At 42.7% G+C, this 25,221-nt stretch overlaps 1 protein-coding gene across 7 annotated transcripts in view; it reads right to left on the minus strand.

Annotated features, from left to right (window-relative positions):
• Nucleotides 1-25,221, minus strand: part of CSMD2 (CUB and Sushi multiple domains 2) — a 620,269-nt gene that overhangs the window by 215,805 nt on the left and 379,243 nt on the right. For all 7 annotated transcript variants that reach the window (XR_012512371.1, XR_012512370.1, XR_012512369.1 and 4 more), the window contains 2 exons: nt 6,564-6,890; nt 2,337-2,531 (listed from right to left, as the gene is read on the minus strand). Coding sequence is in view for 3 of the 7 variants with exons in the window: in XM_074380476.1 (XP_074236577.1) it covers nt 2,337-2,531; nt 6,564-6,890 (522 nt within the window). In the remaining 4 variants the exon portion in view is untranslated. The remainder of the gene's footprint in view (nt 1-2,336; nt 2,532-6,563; nt 6,891-25,221) is intronic.

Below are 25,221 nucleotides of genomic sequence, written 5' to 3' on the forward strand. Positions count from 1 at the left end.
TGTAATAACGGTAAGACCCAGTATCCAAGAGAGTGATCCAGTGGTGGTGGCCCATGAAAAATAATAGAAATTAGGAGAATGAAGAGATCGGGTGAGCTAGAGATGGCAGGAAAGAGCTCAGAGAGATGAACCAACACAAATGAAAACTGAAGAAATTAGAAGTGATCAAGAAGTGCAAAGGAAAATGAGGGGGCTGGTCTGTAGGAAGGTGAAAGACCACTGACTGACAACCCTCCAGACTGGGTTCTGCATGGATGCTTTGTATGGTGACCTGTTTCACTGGTAAAAATAACTCCATCAGATGTACATCCTTATTCCCCTGTTGCCAACAAGGGAGCTGAGGTCTAGGTCTAGTTACTTAATCTAAGCTTATTAGTTCTACAGCTGGGAAGCATGAAAACTGAGTTTTGTATTGTTTTTCTAACTCCAAAGCTTCTGTTATTTCCAAAAGCGCTGATTGCACTGGGGAAGAATGGCAGATCAGGTTGTGTAGACCACACTGTGGGAAGCTTGGAAGTCAGAAAGGAATGTCTTTTCATGTCACGGTTGAGGCAGTTTCTTGGAAGGACAGAAATGCACCACTTGGTCCTGCAAATTGGAGCAAATACTGATCTGATTGGTCAAATGAAGAAAAAGTTAAAATCAAGTTAACACGAATGGCCAAGACTTAGTGAGTGCTACCTCTCACCAGGCACTGCTTCAAGAACTACACATACACAAGACAACTCTGCAAGGGGGTTCCCATTATTGACCTGCATTTTACAGTTGGGCAACTGAGGCACAGAGAAGTCAAGTCATCTCCCCAGGGTGGCATGGATGATAAGTTGCAGGGTGGAGACAGCAGGCAGTCTGGTGAGTCGGGGCCCTGGAGGCCTTTTGTTGATATGCTTCTCATTAAGGAGGCTCTAGTCTAGTTAAAAGGTCATTCATTAATTCATTCATTTGGTGATTCATCAACCAGTATTGAACAAGCATCTACCAAGTGTCAAAGAATACACCAGATGTGGAAATATGATGCCAAAGAAGATTCCCTAACCTCATGGGGCATCCGTGACAGTGACAGTGCAGCTTATGAGGACTTTACACCAGGACTGCTCACTCCATACGTATCTGATAATCATCATTATCCCTCCTTTTTTTTTCCAGCTGGAAAATACAAAGGCTCAAGGGGAAAAGTGAATTGCCAGGATCCCAGCCCAGGCCCCTCTCACTCAAAAGCCCACCTGGACCCCTTGCCATGACCAGTTTTCTCATGGTCCCTTGTCTCCCATCCACCCACTTGTAAGCTCTGGGCAATACTCTCTCTTAGGCACACTCCCTTCTCCATTCTCCTGTCCTTCTACTCATGGCCATGATGTCCAGATTTGAGTTTAGGAATTGGGTAAGTCAAAAGGTCTCTTAGGTCCCTATCCTCTTTCTATCACATGAAATGTGAGGAAGAAGGCTTCTTCCTCCTAAAAGGAGGGAATCACAGCCTTCATCTCCTTGGACACCGTCAGTGCCCCCAAGGGGCCTTTGGGATACTTGCTATTCATCCATATTCACAAATATTTATTATGCACTTATTCTGTGCCAGGTATCATGGTTGGTACACAATGTTTGGTACACAAATTTGCCTGGTATACAAATGCTTGGTACACCATGCTTGGTACACAAAACCTGACTTCTGCCTCAAGAAGCTTTATCTGTATTTTAAATGTCTGTAGTTTCGTGAAACAGATGGCTGATCTTGCAAATTGAGTCCAAAGCTGTCTTGTGTGGCAAGGCAGGACAGAGGAGCTGCTATCATAAGCCATGTGCTTGCTACAAGCTGTGTTTCTTCTGGCTGGTTGGCCCTGAGTCTCCTGGAGAGTGATCACGAGGGTATCAAGTCAGCATTTAACAGGGCACAAAGGCAGAGACTGGGAGACATCCCAGGGAATTGGGGAAAATTAACATGTGAAGAAGGGAAGAGTGGTAGGCAGCTTGAAAGACCCAAAAACTTGCAGCGCTGCTGATAGTACTTCGGGCTGACAGAGCTCCCCTGGGCAGGAGCTGGAAACTCAGCTCTTAATGGCTGTGATATTGAGAGAGTTCCCAGTTGAAAGAAGAGGTGCTTTTGATGCCTGACAGTCTAGAGCCGTTTCTCTACTTTAATCTCTGGTTATAACTTAAATTCCTATGCACAGTGGCCTTATGAAGCCCCTGCTATGCCAGCATGGGAGTAAGAGAGTGGCCCTTGGTCCCAGGAGAAGAGGAAGGACTGATACAAAAAGGGAACACTATGGCTTGGGCTGCTTGCTTCCCATGCCCAGCTTCTCTGGCTGACAACAGCTGCTGCCCCTGCAGGCACGTACCTTCACAACGCAGCACAGCGCTGTTCCAGACCACGCTGCCCTCCTTCAAGACGCAGGTGATGGTCTCCGAGCCTTGTGTCCCAAGGAAGCCTTCATCACAGAGGAAGGAGATGGAGCTGCCCAGCTGGAGGCTGTCCCCAAACCGTTTGCCATTTACTGGAACGCCAGGATCCGGGCACTCATTGTGTCGGAAGGCTGTGTAGATGGGGTTCAAAAACATGATCAGACATTGCTGGAGTACAGAAGAATCCCCAAAGAAAATAAGCTTCCTTGGGATGGTCAACCCTAGAGCTCCACCACTTCCCCAAGAACTTGCCATGCTGGAGGGAGAGCTAGACACCCAGGACCTGGGCATTAAGCAGGTGCTCATTATTTGACTTCCTGCCTTCCTGAGCACCTATTCTCACTGCATTCTAATGAACATTTATAGATCGGACAATGAGCTAAGTGTTTCTCCTGTTAGCTCACTTACACCATATAATGATTCTATGAAGTAATTCTTGTTACCCTACTTTACAAATGAGGAAACTGAGGCTCAGTGTGGCTAATGAACTGATCTGTCTCCTCAATGTCAAATCCATTCCCAGTTTCCCTAACTTCAGACAGTGATGGGATAATTTCTTCTTCAGGTGAGCTGGACTCTAAATCCTGTGACACTAATAGACTGTAAGCATCATAAAGGAGATACCCTAGAACTAACCCTGTCTGAAGCTACTTTATTTCCTTGCCTATTGTCAGGGCTGCCTCTCACTCTACCCAGGCAATTGATAATGCAGAGCATGGGGAGAGGACAGAGTCACAACACTGCAGATTTAATCATACTTTGCCTCTTATTTGTTACATGGTCCTGGACAACTTATGCAATCCTGATGAGCCTTAGTTTCCTGACTAATATGGAGATCATCCTTCACTTGCAGGGTCATTCTGAGATATAAATAAAATGAAAGTTGATATGAACATGAGAGTGCTGAGTGTTTGGTGCAGCACGTGACAGGTGGTAAGTGCTCACTGAATATGACTTCCCTTTCTTCTTCTCTCCTCTGCATGGTAAGATGCTCTTTCCTGCTCAGTCTCTACAAAGCATGTTCCCTGCCTTCCTCCAGCAGGGGTATCACAGTTCTCTTGTTAAATGTCTCTGAAGCCAGGCCATATTTGCATCCCTGCTGTTCTGAGGACAGCAACTTTCCAGTGGAGACCAGGATCTGTGGCTGCATGGGTATGGGCCACTTGAAAAAAAAATTCTTGGACTCTGAAATCCCCTAGTGATAGAAATACTTGCACATTCAGAAACAGCAGTGGTCCTGGAGGCTGCTGGATCTTGCTAGAAGCAAGAGGCCTGCAAACTGACCCTTTCCATTACAGACGAGGTACAGGAGCCTCTGATGTGGACATGACTGTGATGATCCCATGCAGGGCTTTGGCTGAGCACCCAACACCCTTCCCTTTGAATGCCTAGGTCAGCCCAAACTTGAGTCTCCCAACATTTCTGCATTGGGAACTATGACCATGAAGTCGCCCTGACATTTAGAAATATGGTGTGGGAAGAAAAGTGATGCTTGAGGCCCAGGAATCCAGGCATTTTTCTTTCAAACCCATCAGTCATACACATGCAGGCACAGAGGAAGAAGATGGAGCTGCCACATACGAACACGTACATGCGTGGACACACACACACACACATGCAAATGCACATAGCAGGAATATGGAGCTATTTCCAACATCTGGGAGCAAAAGTTTTGAGTCAAGGACCCATTTCTCCCTGTGTACCTTTCCAAACCTCAGTTTCCTGGCATGTGAAAAGGGATAGATCTTGCTTTATGGAGTTTTTGTTGTGAGGCTTCCAGTGATGACTGTTGAGTGCTCGGCACCAGGTTCGGCCCACAGTGGGTGCCCATAAATAAAATAAATAAAACTTTTGTTTTATTTCTATCTCAATAAATGGCAGCTACTGTCGTCATTGTTCATTATATTCCATGTGGAAGAAGAATCAGCTTTGTTCCCAGGAGTTCTAGGGGTGGAAGTGGGATCACCGATCCTTGTTACAGGGACACAGATTTCAAGTCAACGTAAGGGAAAACAACAAGTTCCTGCTAGCTATGGAGAGAGCTGTCTGGGGATGCAAGCTCCCTGACACTGGGCAGATTCAAGCTCAGCCTCAGTGATCATCAGCCAGGATGTAGGAGCAGATTAAAGTCCTGTGGGAGAGACTACACTAATTCCCTGACACTTGGCCACGGACGACTGTTTCACTGGCTGTATCCGGATTGCCTCACAAGCCTACAAAAAATGTAGACTCTGGGGCCCCATCCCTTAGTGATTCTGATTCAGCAGGTCTAGGATGGGGCCCAGATTTTTAAAATTTATTTATTTATTTATTATTTTTTTAAATTGCATTTTAGGTTTTGGGGTACATGTGAAGAACATGCAAGATTGTTGCATAGGTACACACATGGCAGTGTGGTTTGCTGCCTTCCGTAAAATTTATTTCTATTAATCCAACCAACGGTCCATTTTTATAAATGCGTAGAAAACTATCTGCTCTCTGTAATAGCACCCACCAATTGTTGGTAAGGATCATTTCTGCCTGGGGAGATTTTGCGTGGTGGTTAACATCTCTCCTTTGACCTGCCCTGTTTTTTGAGTATTTGCGTATTGGATGCATATCATTTTTACAATGGTAGAGAAAGCTTGGAAAGAAATACAAGTAAGAGCTTGATCCTCAGATTAGTCTGCTTCCCTCAAGATGAGGCTTAGCCTCTGGGCCACCTGCTGCCTCCTCCTCCCAAGTTCTTGCTCAGTGTCTACGCATGCTCCAAACCCATAGAGTCCTCAGCCCTCACCATCCTGGATTAAGTGTGTTCCCTGGAACATCTCTCATCCTTGTTCTTCCCACTCTGCCAGGGCAAGAAAAAGCATTTACTCATTCACAGATCCTTCCATTCTGTAAACATTTGCTGATCCTTACCACACGCCAGGCCCTGTGCTGGGTTGAGGAAATAGAAAGATAAGCAATGCATACTTGCTCCTTTCTAGTATGAAGCAGCATGGTCAATGCTAGACTATGAAGGTTAGAAAAGACAGAACTCTTCCCCTGCTTCTTCCTGCCCGTAGGGGATGAAACAGGAATCCCCTGAAGGAGCTATGCCCTGAGAAGGTTGGTTATGTCCTAAAGAAGGGTGGTGAGGGGAATGGAATGGGCTTTATCTGGCTGATCCTTGGAATCGAGGGTCCCAAATAGCCCACCACGTAGCACCTAATGTCTTCAGTCCAACTGGGCCCCAGAGATAGGTGGAAGAAGGAGGCAAGGTCTTTATGCCAAGGGTGGGAATGGGGGTTGGGAAATCAGTATGTGTTTATGGGCATGGGGCAGAGCTTGCACTGGGGACTTGCCCTTGAGAAGCAGCCTCTGGGAAAGGATCTAGTTAATTGCTCAGATAGACCCAGCTCCAGCCTCACTTGACTGTTCGTCATCAGCCAAGTTCACTGGATTTACAGCTTATTATGACCTGATAACCACTTCTTGCTATCTTTGGTGGCTTGCTATTTCTAGTCTCCAAGCTTCTGCCTGCCCCCCGCCCCACCAACCCCTTTGCAACCACGAGATACAGAAATAAAAATAATCACTGCTGAGTTTAGGCTCCTTCCAGAGAAGGGGCTGAGGATTGAAACTGGAGGTGGCAGCTTTCAGGCGGTGGCCCTGAGAGGGGCTGTGGGGAAATTCCCTAAGAGTTGTCTCCCATCAGTCTGGAAGCCCAACAGAAGTGCTGCTCCAAAGCTCTGATTCTGATTTGACTATGGGAATGGGAACTGGGCAAAGCAAAGTGAGCAGCCCTGCAGGCATTCAGGGATCTGGGAGAGCACCTCAGAGAGGGCATCAGGAACTAATGAGAATGATAGAGGCTTTCTTTCTATTGGGCCCTCCCTAGTTCTGGCTGGGTCTTGTAGGATGGGGAAAGTTGGTGGCAAAAATGAGGTTCCAGGCTCCTTTAACATTATATATCACAACTATGGGAGATAAATGCCCTTTAGAGAGTGACTTCCAGAAAAGAGCACCTTGCCTGGCAGCCAGTGCTGCATGCCCTTTCTTGTTGGGAGCTCATGTTGGGGGCTCCATGTCTGGGCACTTTAGCCCTGAAATGCCCTGGGAATTGCCCACTCATACCAACACTCCTCCATGGGAGCACCTTCAATCATCCTCAGAGGCAGACACTCAGAGGGAGGACTCACTGGTAAAGGTGATGTTGAAGCCCCTCTTCCCTGTGGAGTGGTCAGTCTGGAACTCGAGACGGGCCACATGGCCACTGCTTGTGATGGAGGAGGGAAGCTGGTTTCCTGAGAAGGTACCCAGGACGGGTGCCTCTGCGGTGGCCCCATCCTTGATGACCAGGAAATCAAACTGAGGCTCCACATCAATGTCATTGAAGGCCAGGTGGATGCGGCTCTCAGGCCTGGCCAGGATGAGCCAGACGCAGTGGAGGTGGTTGCTGTAGTCCTCTGGGTAGTTGGGAGACAGGACGACCCCAGATGGGCTGGTGAAGTTGAAGAAGCAGGAGACTGCAAGAGAAGAGCAGTGGAGGTCAGTAAGCATCCCCAATATTCTGCCTGGGCCACCGAGGGCTGGCAGGAGGCATATCTTCTTGGCCTAAAAAGCAATAGAAAGAGTGGCACAAGGTTCGGGTTGGACTGGCTGAGCTCTGAGCTCCAGGCGGGAGACATGCTGGGCTCCATGCTGGATTTAGCAATGAGAAGGGCCCCTTTGGCAAAAGGCAGACATGGCAGAACTGGGCTTCTCTTGGCTCCTCTCCCTTAGTCAGCATGCTCACCTAGGCTGTGTCTTCATGCTTTGGGTCCCTGGGGTGGGGCAAATCCATAACCCAAGCCTAAGTGTAGAGTCACAGTCCTCGACCTCTCTCAGCTGGGTTTGCAGCAGTAGGAAAGGACATTGCTTAATGACACAGTGGTGGTAATTCCCCAGGCGGTAATGGGGTAGAGGCAGTCCAGGACCATTTGCCTCCTTCAAACATTTTTGATGGGAAAATGATAGATGTGCCATGAGTTTCTGATAACCCTAAGATACCACATTATGCTGAAGAGGTGCCAGGAGCACCATCTTTCAGACACCAAAGCTACTGAAGAAACTGGGGGAGGGAGGTGACAGTGTCCATTGTGATACCTGCCCATGTCCTGTTTTCTCTCCTCTATTTCACCCCAAGGATCCACCCTTCTAAAAACCCTTATTTAAAGCCCTTTTAATGCCAACTACTAGCAGACCCTGGAATAAGAATAGGCAAATAAAGTGCTATAAATGGGAAAACAAACAAACAAAAAATGCTAAAACAAAATTATAAAAGAAAATAATAGAATGAAAAAATAATTGCAACACCTATAATACAGGAAAAATATCTGTATTGAATTCGAGCTTTTATTATTATTTAAGAACATCACCAAGATGAGTAAAGAGAGTGCCTAGAGGATTCATAAGAAGATAGAGTAATATGATAACACAGTCCACTTCAATAGGAAAAATAAAGAAAAAATATAGAACCCAATATTGTTGAGGCTTTCTGGCATCTTATATATGCATTTATTGTCAGTTGCAGAGCAAAAGTGATATGATCCTTTTTGAAGGGAGTATGTAAGTTCTTATCCAGAGCCACAAAACTACTCAAAGGCTGACTCAGTAATCTCTAGGAATTAATTGGAAAGAAAAAGAGCCACCTAGCCAAAGATGTTTACAATGACATAATTTTATTAGAGAGGAAAAATGTGAACAAACTATATGTAAGCCCAATAATGTGAGGTAAATTACAGCCTTTAATGTGATGTAGTTTGAGTGCAATCATTAAAGTGATAAATATGACCCTGTAGAAAGAATGTTAAACATAATTTTAAGTAAAGCAGTAGATCATAAAATCATACGCATGCTTTTGATTATAGCTATTAAATATTTGTTTATATATGGATAAAGACTGGACATGAGCCCCCAAATAAAAATTGTATCAGGGTCATAGGCATTCAAAATGAAACAACGTTTAATTTTTCTGATTGCAAAAATGCTGTAGGTTCATTCTAAACATCTTTTAATAGATACAAGTACAACGAAGGTAATTCCAAACATGGATAAACATTTAAGTCCATTTATAGCATTTATATAGATATTTGGTGTTATTTAAATTGATACTTAAGTGAGTAAAATATTTGACTTACTAAATGTAATGATGCTAAGATGAATAATAATAAAATGATGTTTGCCAATGGGGAAGAAAAAAACACATAAAACAAAAAAAATTGGTGACTGCTGGTGATGAGTTTAGTCCTGATTCTTCCTGACTCTGCCCAGCTCCCCCTTTTCTGCATGAAATATTTCTTTTCCAGTCTGCAGCTGTAAAGCCCTCCCATGCAATTCAGCGAAGTAAGCCTGTTCCTAAGACACATTCAGTCTCATCCCTATAATCCGTGTATGTTTTAAGTATAGAAAGACTTCGAGCCAAGGAGAGAGAAGGACATGAAAAAGCTTTTAGGCAATGCAAGATACAGCTAATGGTAATTATTATTATATATTATTGAGGGTTTACTAAGAGTAGACATCATTCTAAGCACTTTCATCAATTACTCAATTTAACTGTCACTATAATACCATGAGGTAGCTATTGTTATTAACCCCATTTAAAGACGAAGACACTGAGGCACACAGAGGTTAAGTAATGCAGGGCCAGTAAATGGTAGCACCAAGGCCAAATTAATGCAGTCTGACTCCAGAGACCAAGCCCTTACCAACCCCCTATCACTGTCTCTCAGTATGAGAATAACACTTCCCACTGGGCCTATGTGACTGTGCAGTCTTAGAATGTGTTCCTTGAATCTGCTGAAGATTCATCTGTTGACTTGAAATATTATATCAGCTCTGAATTAGGGGTCTCTAGGCTGGACACGGATGCCCCCACACAGCCATCTTATCTCTAGCTTTGTGGGAGTTCAGTTGGGAACATAAAGCAAATAACGAGGAATCAAAACCCAAAGGCAAAGGCCTTGAACACAGAGGAGGTGAATCAGGAGGCCTCCTGAGCAAGTCCAAGGCAGATGAAGACAAAGAAAGCTGCTAAAGTTTCAGAGGGAAGAGGGTCAGGGGCACTGTGAGTATGTGAGCAAATGAATTTACTGTAGAGGAGTATTTAATTAAGTAGGCCTGTGCCCCTCATCCCTGCTCCATCATTCCATCAGTGTATTATTTTTTCTCTAGAATCTTTCACCAGACTTACCATGTTGCAAAGCTCCAGGGGCACCATTTTGGAATTTGAGCAGCTATATATGATAGCTCTGCTTATCATTCTCTAAAATTATCTTGTTTACATGTTTAGCTATTGATGGTCAGTTCCTCCTTCTCCCCAACACATACACAGATCTTCCATGAGAGCAGAAATCTCATCTGTTTTTGCTGAATCTTTAGTGGCTCACACAATGCCTGGCACATTATAGGTTCTCAACCAATATTTGCTGAATGGATCAATGAGTACCTAACGGGTCAAACCATTCTGAAAGATGATGACATGAACATGTGAGCCTCGCAACACCATCTCACTCCAAACCTCAACCAACGGATTCACCAAAGTCTGTACAAACATTAATAGATGGACACCTATGTCAACTCTGGAAAACAGAGAAAAATACTGTGCTGCAGCCCTCCATGTATTTCCCTTAGACAGAGTACAGATGTGCCCCTAAATAATTTACAATGGAAAAGGGTGTGAATGAGCCAAATGCTTAAACAGCAAAGGCAAGAGAAAGCTGCTCTTAAATATTAAAGGCCTAAAAAAATGGCCTTTTTAAATCCACTCAAAGAGGTTTCCTATCCAACCAAGAGATGGATTTAAATGTAGTTAACAAAAAGCATAAAAAAGAATGACAATGAGCAAGTAAACCATATGGTAATGAGTTTAAATAATTTATATAAACATAGTTATAAAATGAAATGCAAGTGTAACAAATATTCCTTGGAAGAGAAAACTTAATACATTACTCCTGTCCATACTCTAGGGTAGAATATTCCAGATTATACTGACACGAAGAGTAAAGTTGAAGCAAGAAGATATGCTAATTTGTTGCAAGAAATCCTGTTTTGTAGTTTCTGTGGTTAATTAGAGAAATATAGGTTGGGGCATGTTTTTAAAGATGTTAGGTGTAATTAGTAACAGAATATGAAATAGCTTATCTTCAAAATTACCAAAGAGGAAAAAGCAAAGCAGTCAGTTTAGGGGGAAAAAAAAATTCAAAAGAAACAACAAAGAAGCATGGGGTAGGGGGATTGTAACATAAGAGGCTTTAAAAAAGATAAAACAACATTTATGACAATAAATGTGTACAGTTAACCTCCTAGTAATATATAACCTTCTCTTTAGGACAAGACACACAGCTAAGACAAAGTGATCCTGAACAGTCAAAAGTAAAGGAATGGGCCAATACAGCTCAGGCTTTACATTAGAAGAGTGTTATAATTTATCAACACAAGTCCAAAATATTCTATTTAACTGGTGGACTGGGCTCAGGGCATCACAGATTTTAAAATGTTCCCTAGGTGATCCCAAATTACAGCCAGGCTTTGAGAACTACTGATGGAGGCAAATGTGAACAACAAAAAAGGAGTTTTAATATTAATATCAGATCCTTGGATATTATATTACTTCTGACTCTTGGATGCTCCTTTTCTTATGCAAAAGTTTTCTGGACAGCTACCAAAAGACATTTCTTTTTATACCTGGAAAGATACAGGGTTGATAAACTGACACGCTTAGAAAAGAATGTGACCTTCTAAAGCTCTGTCTTCCATCTCAAGAGAGTACTCAGACCTGTTGCAACAAGGGCAGTGAGAGGAAGCCTGCATTGTCTTACAAAGATCTAATCTTTCTTGCTCTGGAAAATTATGAATGCATGTTGTGTCATAGTATTTCTGTAAGAGAATTTAGGGAGAGCCTGCTTCTCAGTGTCTCAAATGATGGATTTAAAAAAAGTCGTAATTGGATCTCATTACTATCAAACACCCGGGTTAAAAGAGGGAGATCAGACACCTTCCTCCTTCAGAGTAGTGACCAGGCTGTGCTCATGGATCTTGACCTTGACTGAACTTTTAAGTCAGAGGCCTCAGACTGTTGAAAAATAATAAAGATGGGAAACTTGTTAACAAGTAGATGTGTGATTACTGTGCATGATATTGGGTTATGATTGAACATGAACTTGAGTAGAAGATAAAAGGGGCTTGTTGAAGACCCCTCTTTTATTATGTTTTTCTTTTGCTGTTGTCCTTGTTAGCTTGATTGCTTTCAAAATGATAATTCCAAACAAAGGGAGTTTTCAGTAGTCCTTATGGAGACCCAAAACAAAATCCAAGTATCATATTTGAAACATGGAGAATGAGCCCATTCAAATAAAGATAAGACAGTTATGATATTTTATGTCCCAAAGCATGAAAACAGACAAAATAAATATACTAACCTGAATTCAAAATAAAGTTAAAGAGGATCTGAGAATATTATGAGTATGTGTATTACATGAAACTCTGTAGTCTTCAAACAAGAAATGCAACCTTCTTTACAGGTACCCATGGAATATTACAAAGTTAACCTTCATTAGGCTATAGAAAAATCCCCATAAATTCTACCACAATGCAAAAACTGTTGGGCCACATTTTCTGTTCACAGTACAAATAAACTATAAGTCAATAAGAAAATAACAAATAAAAATCATAATCACTTAAAAATTCATAAAACTCTTTCCAAATAAGTTCCTGAGTTCAATGAGGAAACAAAGCTGTCAATATAGATGTCTTATAATGATGATGATACTAGACCAAAGCTGTAGTAAGGAGAAAATTCATAGCTTTCTTCACGATTAAATAATAAAGAAATAGAATAAGTGCAATTAGTGTTTATACTTAAAAAGTTACAAAAAGAATAACTTAAGATTAAGGAGAGAAGGGAGAATAAACATAGAAAAGATGAAAACAGAAAAAAATAATTGGCTTCTGAAGAGATCAATAACAATTTCTGACTGGTCTACTCAATAAGTAGAAATGGAAAACATAAATGTACATAGAGATAGGAGGCTATAATAAAACTAAGGTGATAATCCAACTATAAAAGAATAGTATATATAACATATGAAATATGGATATGATGGAGAATTTCCTAGGGAAATTTGAATTACTAAAATTAGCATGAAGGGAAAAACCTGAGGAAACTTGAAAACACTTAGTGGGTAAGTGGTTTGATGGTCAGTGCTTCAAAACTGCAAGCAAACTTGTAATAGCCATGCTATTTAAATTGATCTTGATACAATACACTCATAACAATAATATGTAAGATACTCACACATGATTATACCCACCAACACAATGACACACCTACAGTGTAAAAAAACATACATGCAGAGTGCTAGAAAATCAAATAAGCCAACATCTCCTACACAACAAAAACAACAAAACTTTACTGATGGGCAGAAAAAAAATTTGTAATGGAGAGACAATCTATATTCCTGGTTGATGAAAAGTGTCCTCAAATCACAGTACAAATGTAACACAATTCTAGGCAAGATCTATTTTCTTTTTCTGGAACTTAAAGCCACTGTACGATCCATCTATTGGTAAACAGGTGAAAACAGCCATGCTCTCCTTGAGACTGATAAGGAATAATTGCATGTAAGGTGCTAGTTGGCATTCTAAGAGCTTTCTGTATCTTAACTCATTAACTCTCACAGCAACCCTCTGAGATGGATACTATTATAACCTACTTTACAGAGACAGAAGCTGAGTCCAAATGTGCAAGTAACCTGCCCACAGTCACACAGTCACTGTAGGTGATAGAGCTGGGAAAATAAGCCAGTCAGGCCAGAACCAGAGCCCAAGGTCTCAGCCATGACACTTACTTCCTCCCAGCGGAGGAAGGGCTTGCCAGCTCAGATATTAAATTTTAAAACATATTATAAAGCTATAATATAATTTATACGTTGACTTCAAAAGAGAGATCAACAGAGCTAGAAAAGAAAGTCCAGAAAAAGAACCAAAAATATATGATGAAGGGGGCTTTTCAAATTAGCAGAGATAGGGTTGATTGATCAATACATGATGCTGGAGCAAATGGCTAGCCTGTTATTGACAAAATTAGATCCACACTTCATGCCAAGTACCAGAGAAGTCCTTGAAGAAAATATAAGGAATATTTGCATAACCTTGGAGGTAAGGAAGGACTCTATTAGTATTACACCAAAACTAGAAATCATAAGGGAAATTTTAAACAACACAAAGGGAAGGTTTTAGATTTTAAAAATCCCCATAAACAAAAGCTGAGTGATGAGACACAAGTGGAGACAAAATATGTGCAAGTTACCACATTTAAATATTTACTATCCTTCATATATAAAGAATTACAATTTGGTAGAAAGACGTACACTCAACATAGAAATATTGGCCAAGGAAATTAAGAGGCAATCAACGAAGAATAAACGAAGTTGGTTAGTAAAGAGGTGAAAAAACATATAATACTATTAGAAAACAAAAGCTTCAAACAACAGAGCTATTAAAAAACAAAAAACGGGCCAGGTGCGGTGGCTCACGCCTATAATCCCAGCACTTTGGGAGGCTGAGGCGGGTGGATCACGAGGTCAAGAGATGGAGACCATTCTGGTCAACATGGTGAAACTCCATCTCTACTAAAAAAAATACTAAAATTAGCTGGGCATGGTGGCACATGCCTGTAGTCCCAGCTACTTGGGAGGCTGAGGCAGAAGAATTGCTTGAACCCAGGAGGCGGAGGTTGCAGTGAGCCGAGATCGCGCCATTGCACTCCAGCCTGGGTAACGAGAGTGAAACTCCGTCTCAAAAACAAAACAAAACAAAACAAAACAAAAAACAAAAAACAAAAAACAAAAAACAGAGCTATTGGAAAAAAAAAGAAAAGATGGCATGGAACTTTTTGAGAGAAAGGAGACAAGCTGGCAGGGCAGATAGAGACCAAGCAGTCAAGAGGTGGGAGAAAACACAGGAGAATGGTGTCACGCAGACAAGGAAAGGAAAGAGGGTTTCCACAAGGAGGAAGGGCCATCTGTTTTGAAAGACGGCCGAGCACCATGTATCACCTCAGCTGAAAATGATCCATTGGGTTTCAGCAACATAAGGATAATTGGTGTGCTCAGTGAGAGCAATTTCAGAGAAGCGGTGGATTCAGAAGTCAGAATGGAGTCGGGTAACAGGGTACTGGGAGGTGAGAAACGAACACAGCAAGGGTACACAGAAATCCTGCCACAGAAGTTCGGGTATGAAAGAGACTTAGAGAACTTGCAAGAAGATGGTGGTGTGAAGAAAGATGCTTTTTTTTTTTTTTTTTTTTTTAAATATGAAAGAGGCCTGAGAAAATTTCAATGTTGATGGAAGGCAACTGGCAGAAGGGAGATGACTGAAGAGTTAGCAGAAGGAAGAAGAATTATATGAAGCATAAGGTTCTTGAGAATATGAAAAGTGAGGAAGAATTTTTGGCTAAATGTATTAAACAGTGGGTTGCAACCCATTATTGGCTGGTCAGAAATTTCATGTTAAAAAACAAAACAAACAAAAAACAATAAAAATAATATGGTTGGTTTTTTGTCTCCTCCAAATCTCAGGTTGAAATGTAATCCCCAGGGTTGGAGGTGGGGCCTGGTGGGAATCACAGGGGTAGATCCTTCATGAATGGCTTAGTGCCCTTGGTGGTGAGTAAATTTTTGTTCTGGTAGTTCACATGAGATCTGGTTTCTTAAGAGTGTGGCACCCCCTGCCCCACCTTACTCCCACTCTCACCATATGATATGCTGGCTCCCTTTTGGTTTTTGCCATAATTGTAAGCCTCCTGAGACCCTCACCAGGAGCTGAGCAGATGTTAGTGCCATGCCTGTACAGCCTGTAGAACCATGAGCCAAATCAAACCTCTTTTCTTTATAAATTATCCAGTCTCAAGTATTTATAGAAATACAATAGGCTAACACAGAAAACTGGTATCAGGGGTGGGATGTTGCTATAAGATACCTGATGATGTGAAAGCAGCTTTGGAATTTGGTAACAGGGATAGACTGGAGGAGTTTGAAGGGTTCAGAAGAAGATAAGAAGTTGAGGGAAAGTTTGTAATTTCTCGGAGACTGTTTAAATGGTTGTCACCAAAATGCTGAAAGAAGTAGGGACAGTGAAGGCCAGGCTAACAGGTCTCAGATGGAAATGAGGAATGTATTGGGAGTTGGTATAAAGGGCACCCTTGCTACTCTCTAGCAAATAACTTGGCTGCATTAAGTCCACATCCTAAGGCTTTTTGCAAATTTGAATTTCAGAGTGACGACCTAGGGTATCTGATTGAAAAAAATGTCTAAGCAGCAAAGCATTCAAGAATTAGCATGGCTGCTTCTAACAGCCCAAGATCAGACACAGGAGCAAAGGGATGACTTAAAGTTGGAACTTATATTTGAAAGAAAGAAAAGCATACAAGTTTGGAAAATTTGCAGCCTGGCCCTGTGGTAAAGAAGGAATCTAAGCAGTCTGTAGAGCAACCACTTGCTAGAGAGATTAACATTACTGAAAGGGAGCCAACTGCTAATGTGCAAGACAATGGAAAAAAGGCCTTGAAGGCAATTCAGAAATCTTTGCAGAGGCCTCTCCCATCATAGGCCCAGAGGCCCAGGAGGAAAGAATGATTTCAGGGACCAGGCCTGGGGCACTGCTGTCGCTCCCTGCATCCTGGCTACTCCAGCTGCAACCACAGCTCGAAGTGCTCCAGATATAGCTTGGGCTGCTGCTCTGGAGAGTGTAAGCTGCTATAAGCCTTGGCAGTTTCCATGTGATGTTAAGCCTGTAGGTGCACAGGCTGCAAGCATAAAGACAGCTTGGCAATTTCTCCATAGATTTCAGAGGATGTATGAGAAAGTCTGGGTGCCCAGGTGGATGCCTGCTGCAGTAGCTGAGCCCTAACAGAGAACCTCTACTAGGGCATTGTGGAGTGGCAATGTGGGGATGGAACCCCCACACAGAGTCTCCACCGGGGAACTGCATGATGGAGCTGTGGGAAGGGGGCTGCCACCCTCCAGACTTTCATCCTGAGACTGAAAAAGCAACAGGTATTCAAGTTCAACTCATAAGAGCAGCCACAAGGACTGCACTCTGCAAAGCTACAGGGGCAGAGCTGCCCAAGGTCTTGGGAGCTCACCCCATGCACCAGTGTGCCCAGGATGTGGGATATGGAGTAGAGGATTATTTTGGCTCTTTAAGATTTAATGGCTACAGTGCTGGGTTTTAGAATTGTGTAGGGCCTGTTACCCCTTTCTTTTGGCCAACTTCTCCCTTTTGGAATTGGAATGTGTACCAAATGCCATACACCATTGTATTTGGGAAGTAAATAACTTGCTTTTGACCTCATCAGCTCGTAGACGGAAGAAATTTATGTTCAGATGAGACTTTAGACTTAGGACTTTTGGGTTAATGTTGGAATAAGTTAAGACTTTGGGGGACTATTGGGAAGAGATAATTGGATTTTACAATGTGAAAAGAACATGAGATTTGGGGGTCCGGGGGCAGAATGATATGGTTTGGATGTTTGTTCCCTCCAAATATCACACTGAAATATAATCCTCAATGTCAGACATAGGGCCTGGTGGGAGGTATTTGGATAATGGGGTTAGATTCTTCATGAGTGGCTTAGCATCATTCCCTTGGTTATAAGTGAATTATTGCTCTGGTAGTTCATGAAAGATCTGGTTGTGTAAAAGCATGTGGTATCTACCACCCATCCCACCCCCATCTTGCTCCCACTCTTGCCATATGATGCACTGGCTCTCCTTTGCCTTCTGCCATAATTGTAAGCTTCCTGAGGCTCTCATCAGGAGCTGAGCAGATGTTGGTGCCATGTCTGTACAACCTGCAGAACTACGAGCCAAATTAAACCTCTTTTCTTTATAAATTACTCAGCCTCAGGAATTTCTTTATAGCAGTGTAAGAACAGGCTAATAAAAGAAGGGAATAGGAAATACCTGAATTCAATATAGGCAATAAAGGTAAGTACTGTTTGTGAAATGTATGGTTCAATTACGTGCAAGTGTGTACAAAGTTACAAGGTAAAAATACATTTCTCATTGTTGTGTTAAAGGTTTTTAAAGTTTCCTTATCTAAAGCCTAAATGGAGTTGTGCTAAATTTTTTTTGACGGGTAATTTACAGGGGAATTGTTTTTTGATGGAAGAAATGATTGATCATCTATTATAAAAGGTGGGAAGAACAGAGGAAGAGTGAGGATGGGTGTTGGTCTGTAGGCTTGTTGTCTCTAGCATTTGAAAATTGAGAGTGTTGCCTGTGAGGTGGGAGCAAGGTGAGGAAAGGGGCTGTTCATGAGTTTGGGGAGAGCAGAAAATGGTTGGGGTAGTTTCCATGGAGAAATGGAGAAAGGAATGACTTGAGAAACACAGATGGATTGCCAGTTACTATTGTGAGCCTGACTGAGATTGGTGTTCATGAATTTATAGCAGTCACAATTTGTCTGGTTGGGCGATTTTCTCCAGCAATGCTCACCCAAGCAGAAGTGGCCCAATCAGATTGTTCTTGCTTCAATGTATGTATCTAGATCAGTAAACTGAGGCAGCTCTGCTGATTAAGCTATTGTTGAGCTGGAAACAGAGGCTTCACAAACCCAACCTTAAATTTCTTTCACCTCTTTCCGCTCAGAAGCTCAGTGTATGTAAAATTTTGTCTCAGTTATCTTAATGTCATCTTTGGCACTGGAGCTTGGTGAAAGTTATTATTTAACTGTGTTAGTCCCAAAGATATTGTCTGAGGTTCTCAAGATCACTTGCATCAGGGCAAAGCTAGTCACTGGGCAGGGCTTATCCTTATCATAAACAAGATTAAGTTAACTTTAGGCTCAATTCTCTCTAAGGAGAATACCGAGGATGTAGGCTAGAAACACACACACATTCCTAAAGGAGTATAAAGGGTAAATGGACAATACTGGCTGCATATTTCCTGAGCACATGCATGTCCTCCTAGATTCATATTTGATATAATCCAGTATAAAAACCATAAACCGTGCCCAAGTTGTTTTTTATTAAAACAATTTTTTTTGAGAGATAAGGGTCTCACTATCTCTAGGCTGCAGTGCAGTGGTGCAACTGTAGCTCACTGTAGTCCTGAACTCCTGGGCTAGAAGTGATCCTCCCACCTCAGCTTCCCACGTAGCTGGGACTATAGGTGTGTGCCATCATGCCTGGCTAATTATTTTTATTTTTTAAAAGAGATGTGGGGGTAGGGAGCGGCAGGTGTCTTATTATGTTGCTCACTCTGGTCTTAAGACACCTGGCTTGTACTCAAGTTTTTGTGTGTCTTTTTTTCTGTCCGGTTCCCATCTCTTGGACAGGTAGGATTTGAGTACTGGTGTTCTGAGACAAATTAGCAGGGCATTTAACAGAGCTGGCCCTCTCTCATTCCTAAGACACTTTGGGTCTTCCATAATACCTTCTCCAGGTTTCCACCTCTAGCTCTGACTGCCCTTTGATGGTCATTTGAAAGCTTTCCTCTTCTACCTAACTTCTACCTTTTGAAACATGAACAGATCTATTTTAGGGTCAACTTATCATTTGCTGATCCTCTTTAGGGCACCTCATCCCCACACAACTCTTAAATGTATGCCTACAGAAAAGACATTTCTTCTGAACTCCAGACCTATGTATCCAATGGTCTTTGAAATGTCTCCATCTAGCTCAAGTATTGATGGAATGATGGAGCATCTGCTGTGTGCCTGTCACTGCTCTAGCTTTGTGATCAGCAACCACCGAGATGGATGAGCAAGTCCTTAGTCCCTGTGAAGCTTACATTCTAATAGGTGATGGAAAAAAAAAAAAAGAAGGGATGGCACAGGGGTGGGTTGCTTTAACAAGGTGGCAGAAATGGCCTGTCTGAGGAGGTGGCCTTTGGACAGGGGGGGAAGAATTACAAGTGCAAAGGCCCTGGGTGGGAATGAGTTTGGTGCATGTGAGGGACAGAAGGGAGGCCAGCATGGTAGATAGAAGCAGGGTGATAGAAGGAGCAAGGAACACAAGATGAACTGAAGAGGATGATGAGGTCTTTTAAAGATCATGAAAGGCAGTTTGGATTTTATAACAGCAACTTAAACAAAACATGTCCACAATTGAACCTTTTGTCTTCTTCCCAAAACTTGGTTCTCAGGGGCCAAGTTTTCCCAAACTTGGTTCTCAAGGGAACCAAGGTTCTCTGGGACCTGGAATGTTTCCTGGCATTCACAAATGACTCAGCCCTTCCGTCACCCAGGTATAGGTTGCCCTAGGTGCTCTTACTCCCCACTCTTACTTCCTGTATGCCACTGCCTCCAAAGTAAATACTAGTAGCCCAAATCCTCCTACCACACTCCAGACTTGAAGCAAAACTGTCTGATGTATATCGCTCCTGGAGATCCCACTGGCACCTCAAATGCATGTCCAAAATGGAACTCTTTATCTATTTTCCTAAGCCGCCTTCATTCCTTATCTCCATGAATGACAACACACAGGTGCCTAAGCAAAACATGTCAACTCTTCCTCCCTCGCTCTCATATTCAATCAGTAACTCAATTCTGTTGATTCTATCTCTTCAGTATCTCTTGTACTTGTCACATCCTCATCACATCCCTATTAAGTGGAGGCCCTCTTGTGACTGCCATAGTTTACCTGGTCCTCTACTTTGAATTTCACTCTTTTCAAATCCATTCTCCATACTGGCTCCAGGGTCAGTTTTGAAAATCACAAGTTCTTTTGCTGTTACATCCTTGCTTGGGACTCCTTAACGACTCCCTACTACACGGAAAATAAAGTCTGGACTCCTCATAGAGACACAAAAGACCCTCAGTGACCAAAGGCCCTTGCCAATCTCTTGTATTTTTATTTTTGCACTCTCCCCACCACCCTCCATTGCATCCTACACCTCTAGTCAGATTAAACTACTTGCAGCTCTCCAAATGTTCAAGGCTATTCCATGTTTGTATTTTTGCCCCAGTGGTTTTCTTTTTCTAGAACATTCTCTCCCCCTGCCCCCTTATCCTTCCTAGCTGCAGTGATAGAGTTTATATGACAGGCTCATTGCACTTAGGGCCTCAGCCACTCTTGGCTATAACCACACTAGCTCAAGGGCTGTAGAATAAAATCCTGCTGCCAATAGAACCTGGGTGGCCAAGCGTCTTCCAAACCAAATGCTCTCTCACTCCAGCTATGTTGGCTTTGCTTATATAGTAGCAGCCATATAACACTACTACTAATAACTATAACAAAAATAGGAAAACAATACTAACAATTTGCTATATGATTGGTACAATAATGAAACAGACATATACATGTCTGTCCTCAGGGAGTTTAAAGTCTAGTAAGGGTGCCAGATAATCAACAAATAAAATAATCATCACTTATTATGGCAGATTATACTAATTGTTCACAATCATTTGTTCTCTCCTTGCCCTTGCTATATATCTCTTTTGGTGGTGCTCTCTTCCCTATTCCCATTGACTTAGGGCTTAGTCTTGCAATTTACTTTAGGTGACGGAATTATGATTGGACATGACATAGGCATTTCCAAGCAGAGGCTTTAAAGGTACTTGGGTAGTTTGGCTCTGTTCTCTGAAGCTTTTGCCTCCTGCCATGAGAACAGCATGCTCTAGGCACAACCTGGTCCTTCAGCCTATGTCCCAGAATGAGATTTTATGTGGAGCCCAGGAAAGCCCTGCAGAGCTGCAACTGACTTCCGGCCCTCTTGAAATATGAATGAGAAATAAATATTTATTGCTGCAAGTCATTGAGAGTTTTGGGCTGTTGATACCACAGCAAAAGTTGACTAATACACTTATAAACACAGGGTATGAAGGAAATAAAAAGTGAAAGATTGCTCTTCTGGATAAGGTGGTTAGAAATGGCCTCTCTGGGAATGTGACAGTTAAGGAATGATGAGATAAAACCAGTCTCGTGATGGACATTCCAACATGGTGAACTGTAAGTGGAGAGGCACTGAGGCAGGCAAGAGTTTTGACAGAAAAGTGGCATCGGGTGAGGGAGAGAGGTGGGAAGGTGTTAATCATATAGAGCTTAAGTTTCAAGTCAGTGACAAGTAAAACACACACACACACACACACACACGGAAAACACTATATACAGCCTTACAAACCTTTGGCTCAGAGATCCCTCTAGGCATTCAAATCACTCACTCAGGTCCAATCCCTTTATCCCTTTCTTGGCATGGAGTCTCTGGCATGTTAGGGTGCCCACATAACATATTGCCCAAACTAGGACACTTCTGAGAATGAAAGGGGGCAATATGAACAATTATCTAGAATAAAAAATGTAAACTGGAATTGTCTGAAGTAAATAGGTATATATTGTCACCCTACTCATAGTAGCAGCTACTCATGAAAGTAGCTTTTCCTTCAGGTTCCTTATTCGCAATTCAATTCCCTCTGAAACTAGAATCTTAAACTGAAGTTTATTTTATTGGTAAGGGTCTGACAATTGCTAAGTTCTTGCTCTCGATGGCTGGACCCTGTTACCTGTACCCCACAGAGGCTGGCTAGGTTCTTGGTATAAATTACACGACTGTTTATCAGCACAACCTCTGGAAATTACCCACTGTCTAGAATTACCCTGCGGCCATGACTGATTCTTGCCACCCCTCTGGAATAATGCAATGCCCTCACCAAACCATTCCAGGTGCTTACCCCGGCCTTTAGACCCTCTTCATTGAGATGTTTAGAGGTCTTTCCCAAGGCCAGCCTCTGTATTGGGATTTTCATGCATTCCCAGTGGCTGGCTGAGGAACTCATGTCCCCAGCTCACAGGAACAAAGTACGAAGAAGGTCCCCTGCCCTGTGCTACTGGGAAGTAGCTGAGCCCACACTTCTGGGGCTCAGCTTTTACCTTGAAAACAGATAAGCTTTTTGGAAAATGTAGGTAGCCAGAACAAGCTATCATGCCAAAGTTGGAGCAAATATGAATCTTTCCAAAAATTAGGGGTTTGCATATATTTTTCACTTATTAGCTGTATATACTTGGAAGGGACAGAGAGGGCAGCTACTTTGCATCATTGAGTCTTTCCCCTCATATATAAAAAATGAGATTAATAACTTCTAAATTGCAGCTTTGTTGTGAAGACTCAACAGGATGAAGTTTGTGAAAGCACAGTGCATAGCACTGCGCTGGGCTCAGGGAAGGTATACATTTAATTTTGGCTGAATTTGACACAAGAGGCACATCCCCACTCTGCTGCTGATGGCTGTCTCCACACGTGCTTCTGCTTGGCGTTATCTCCTAGTCTCAACCAGCCTAAGGCAGCAAAAGAGGTGTCTCCCCACTCCTCCCCTAGCACACCCTCGATCCAGAAACACCCCAGACCAAAAGGTTTGCTCTTTAGTCCTCAGTCCCTCCACTCCTCAAGGAATGAACAGGTAATTCCAAGTCCAGAATATTCTGACAAAATTCCCCATTTGCAGGAATTAGTGATTCCTTGGCTGCCACCCGTGACTTGGTGAGCCACCTTCTGTGGGCAGATCACCTTAGAAAGGAGAGATACTGTCAGCTGCATAGAAATACCTGGTACTGAACAGCTCTTCACTTGAGTGTTGGATATTCTGTCAGTCTTTGAGTCTCACTGTGAGATTCTGAGGAACTGTGACATGCTCTGATAACCCAGTCTTTCCATGCCCCAAGCAAAAGTTACTCAAAAGTGCTTCTGTCTCCTATAAGATCCCACAGCTGCCCGCAGCCAGTCCCCAGGATCCTGTGAGTGATATTCGTAGGGTCCTATTCTTGCTACATGGGCATATCTGGCTTCTATGCCCAGCTGGCTTCTATGCCCAGCTAAGGTTAGCTTCAGCTGCTCTTATTAACCTGGTATTATCTAGGAAAAAAGTATCTTGGCATGATGTAATCCAAGAGCTCAAGCCTTCCCACTAGCCCAGATGAATTCAAGAAAGGGTATGAATCACATCTTCAACAACTCAGGAGGTATTCTCAGGACTGCAGGCCCAGGTTCCTGGGTCTTTGAAGCACTCAGAGCCTGTCCTCTTTACCTGAGTCCCTGAGCTCTGTTAGAGAACGCCATCATGATTCTAAGCCTTTTCATCAGAGCATCCTCACTCAAGGAGTCTAGAACTGCCATGGTGCAGTCATGCCTCAGACTACCACCACCCACTGAAGACTGGAAAAGAATACATGCTGGTTGTTCTTCAGGAACACAAGAAGTACATTTGGATTTTTCTCCAGGGGAAACATGATAATCCAAGGGAGTTTACATGTAGCCTGGGAGAGCTCCCTGTAAGACCATGGGGGAGTCTGATCTGAGTCCCAGAGCAAGATGAGAGTTGATCAGGTAGCCTAGGGCCAGGAGACTTTTCTCTGAACCCACCTCCCTTGAGTCCTCCAAAAGATTGCTCTTATACATAAGCCCTAGATGAAGGGCCAATCAACACAGGAGGGGTAACCTAAGCCTCTCTTAGAAAGCCAAGTCCCAGAAAAGGTATGTAGTACCTTCTTCAAGGACCACAGAGTCTGAGGACACCCATATCAATAAGGGCTGATAGTAATGCACATATGTGCAAGTAAGATGACAAATTTACCAACAGGCTCAAAGAACAGGGTAGGAGTATTGGTAGAACTTCAAGCTCCAGCTTTTGAGTTAGCAGCTGTGAAAACAGACCCTGGTTAGGGAAACTGTGTCTGCCTCCATAGCTCTCTGAGTCAGACATGGGAGAGCACAGTGGAGAATGCACACAAACAGTGTTGTGCATTTTACAGAGAAAACAGAGCCTGTTGGCTTGATTCCAAAGGTGAAAGCTGAAGTGACAATAACAAAGATACCTCATTCTCCTACAAGTAGAGGTCACAGCCCAGGATTAGACTCTTAAAGCTTGGCCAGTTTTCCCAGTCCCTATTCTATCCAGGTAGCTGTGGTCCTAATATACCTTGGACTAGAACTCTTAGCTATAGAAATAAGGCCTTTGATCTGGGCCTTGGATTAAACTGTGTTCACAGTTTGATTTTGGACAGATTCCTGGGTTGGATTGGACTGAAGTTACTGAAATTTTGCCTGTGCTACAATCTTCTAAGAAGACTTCTGAAAATCTGCCAGTTGGAATGAAATTTTCTTCCTCTACATTCTGGTGGCACTTTGTGACCACGTCTATAATTGCAATCATTCAGAGACTGCTTTAAAATAAAAGTAAGTGCTTATCTTACTCACTAGAATATGAGCTCTGGAGGGCAAGAACCATGTTTGAATCATCTTCATCACTTGTCCAGTGCTGAGTGCAATGCCCATTACATACCCACTCCCACATTTTGCTGCATTTAAATTAAACGAAAAACATCAAGTTGTAACGTCAGAGTACTGGACCATGCATCTCATTCCTTGATGGGATACCAGCATGGAGGTCAACATCCCACGGTCCCTGAGAGTAGACATCATCCTAACAACTGAGTTACAGCAGTTCAGCCTGGCCAACTTCACAGCAACATATGAACACAACATATCACCACATGCATCACAACCCAGCAGCTCAGCCTGGCCAACTTCACAGCAACAACATATGAATACAACATACCACCACATGCATCACAACCCAGCAGCTCATCCTGGCCAACTTCACAGCAACAGCATATGAGCACAACATAACACCACAGGCATCACAAGCCCATGGATCTTGGCATGACACAAGTATTAGCTAGGACAAAAATATCTTGGCATGATGTAATCCAAGAGCTTAAGCCTTCCCATTAGCCCAGAGGAATTCAAGAAAGGAATTCAAGGGACCAAACCTCACAGAAATGACACAAAACTTCCTGTAAGCAACTGGCATACAGTATGTGGT

Source organism: Saimiri boliviensis, chromosome 11 (assembly GCF_048565385.1).
Source record: "Saimiri boliviensis isolate mSaiBol1 chromosome 11, mSaiBol1.pri, whole genome shotgun sequence".
Lineage (NCBI taxonomy): Eukaryota > Metazoa > Chordata > Mammalia > Primates > Cebidae > Saimiri > Saimiri boliviensis.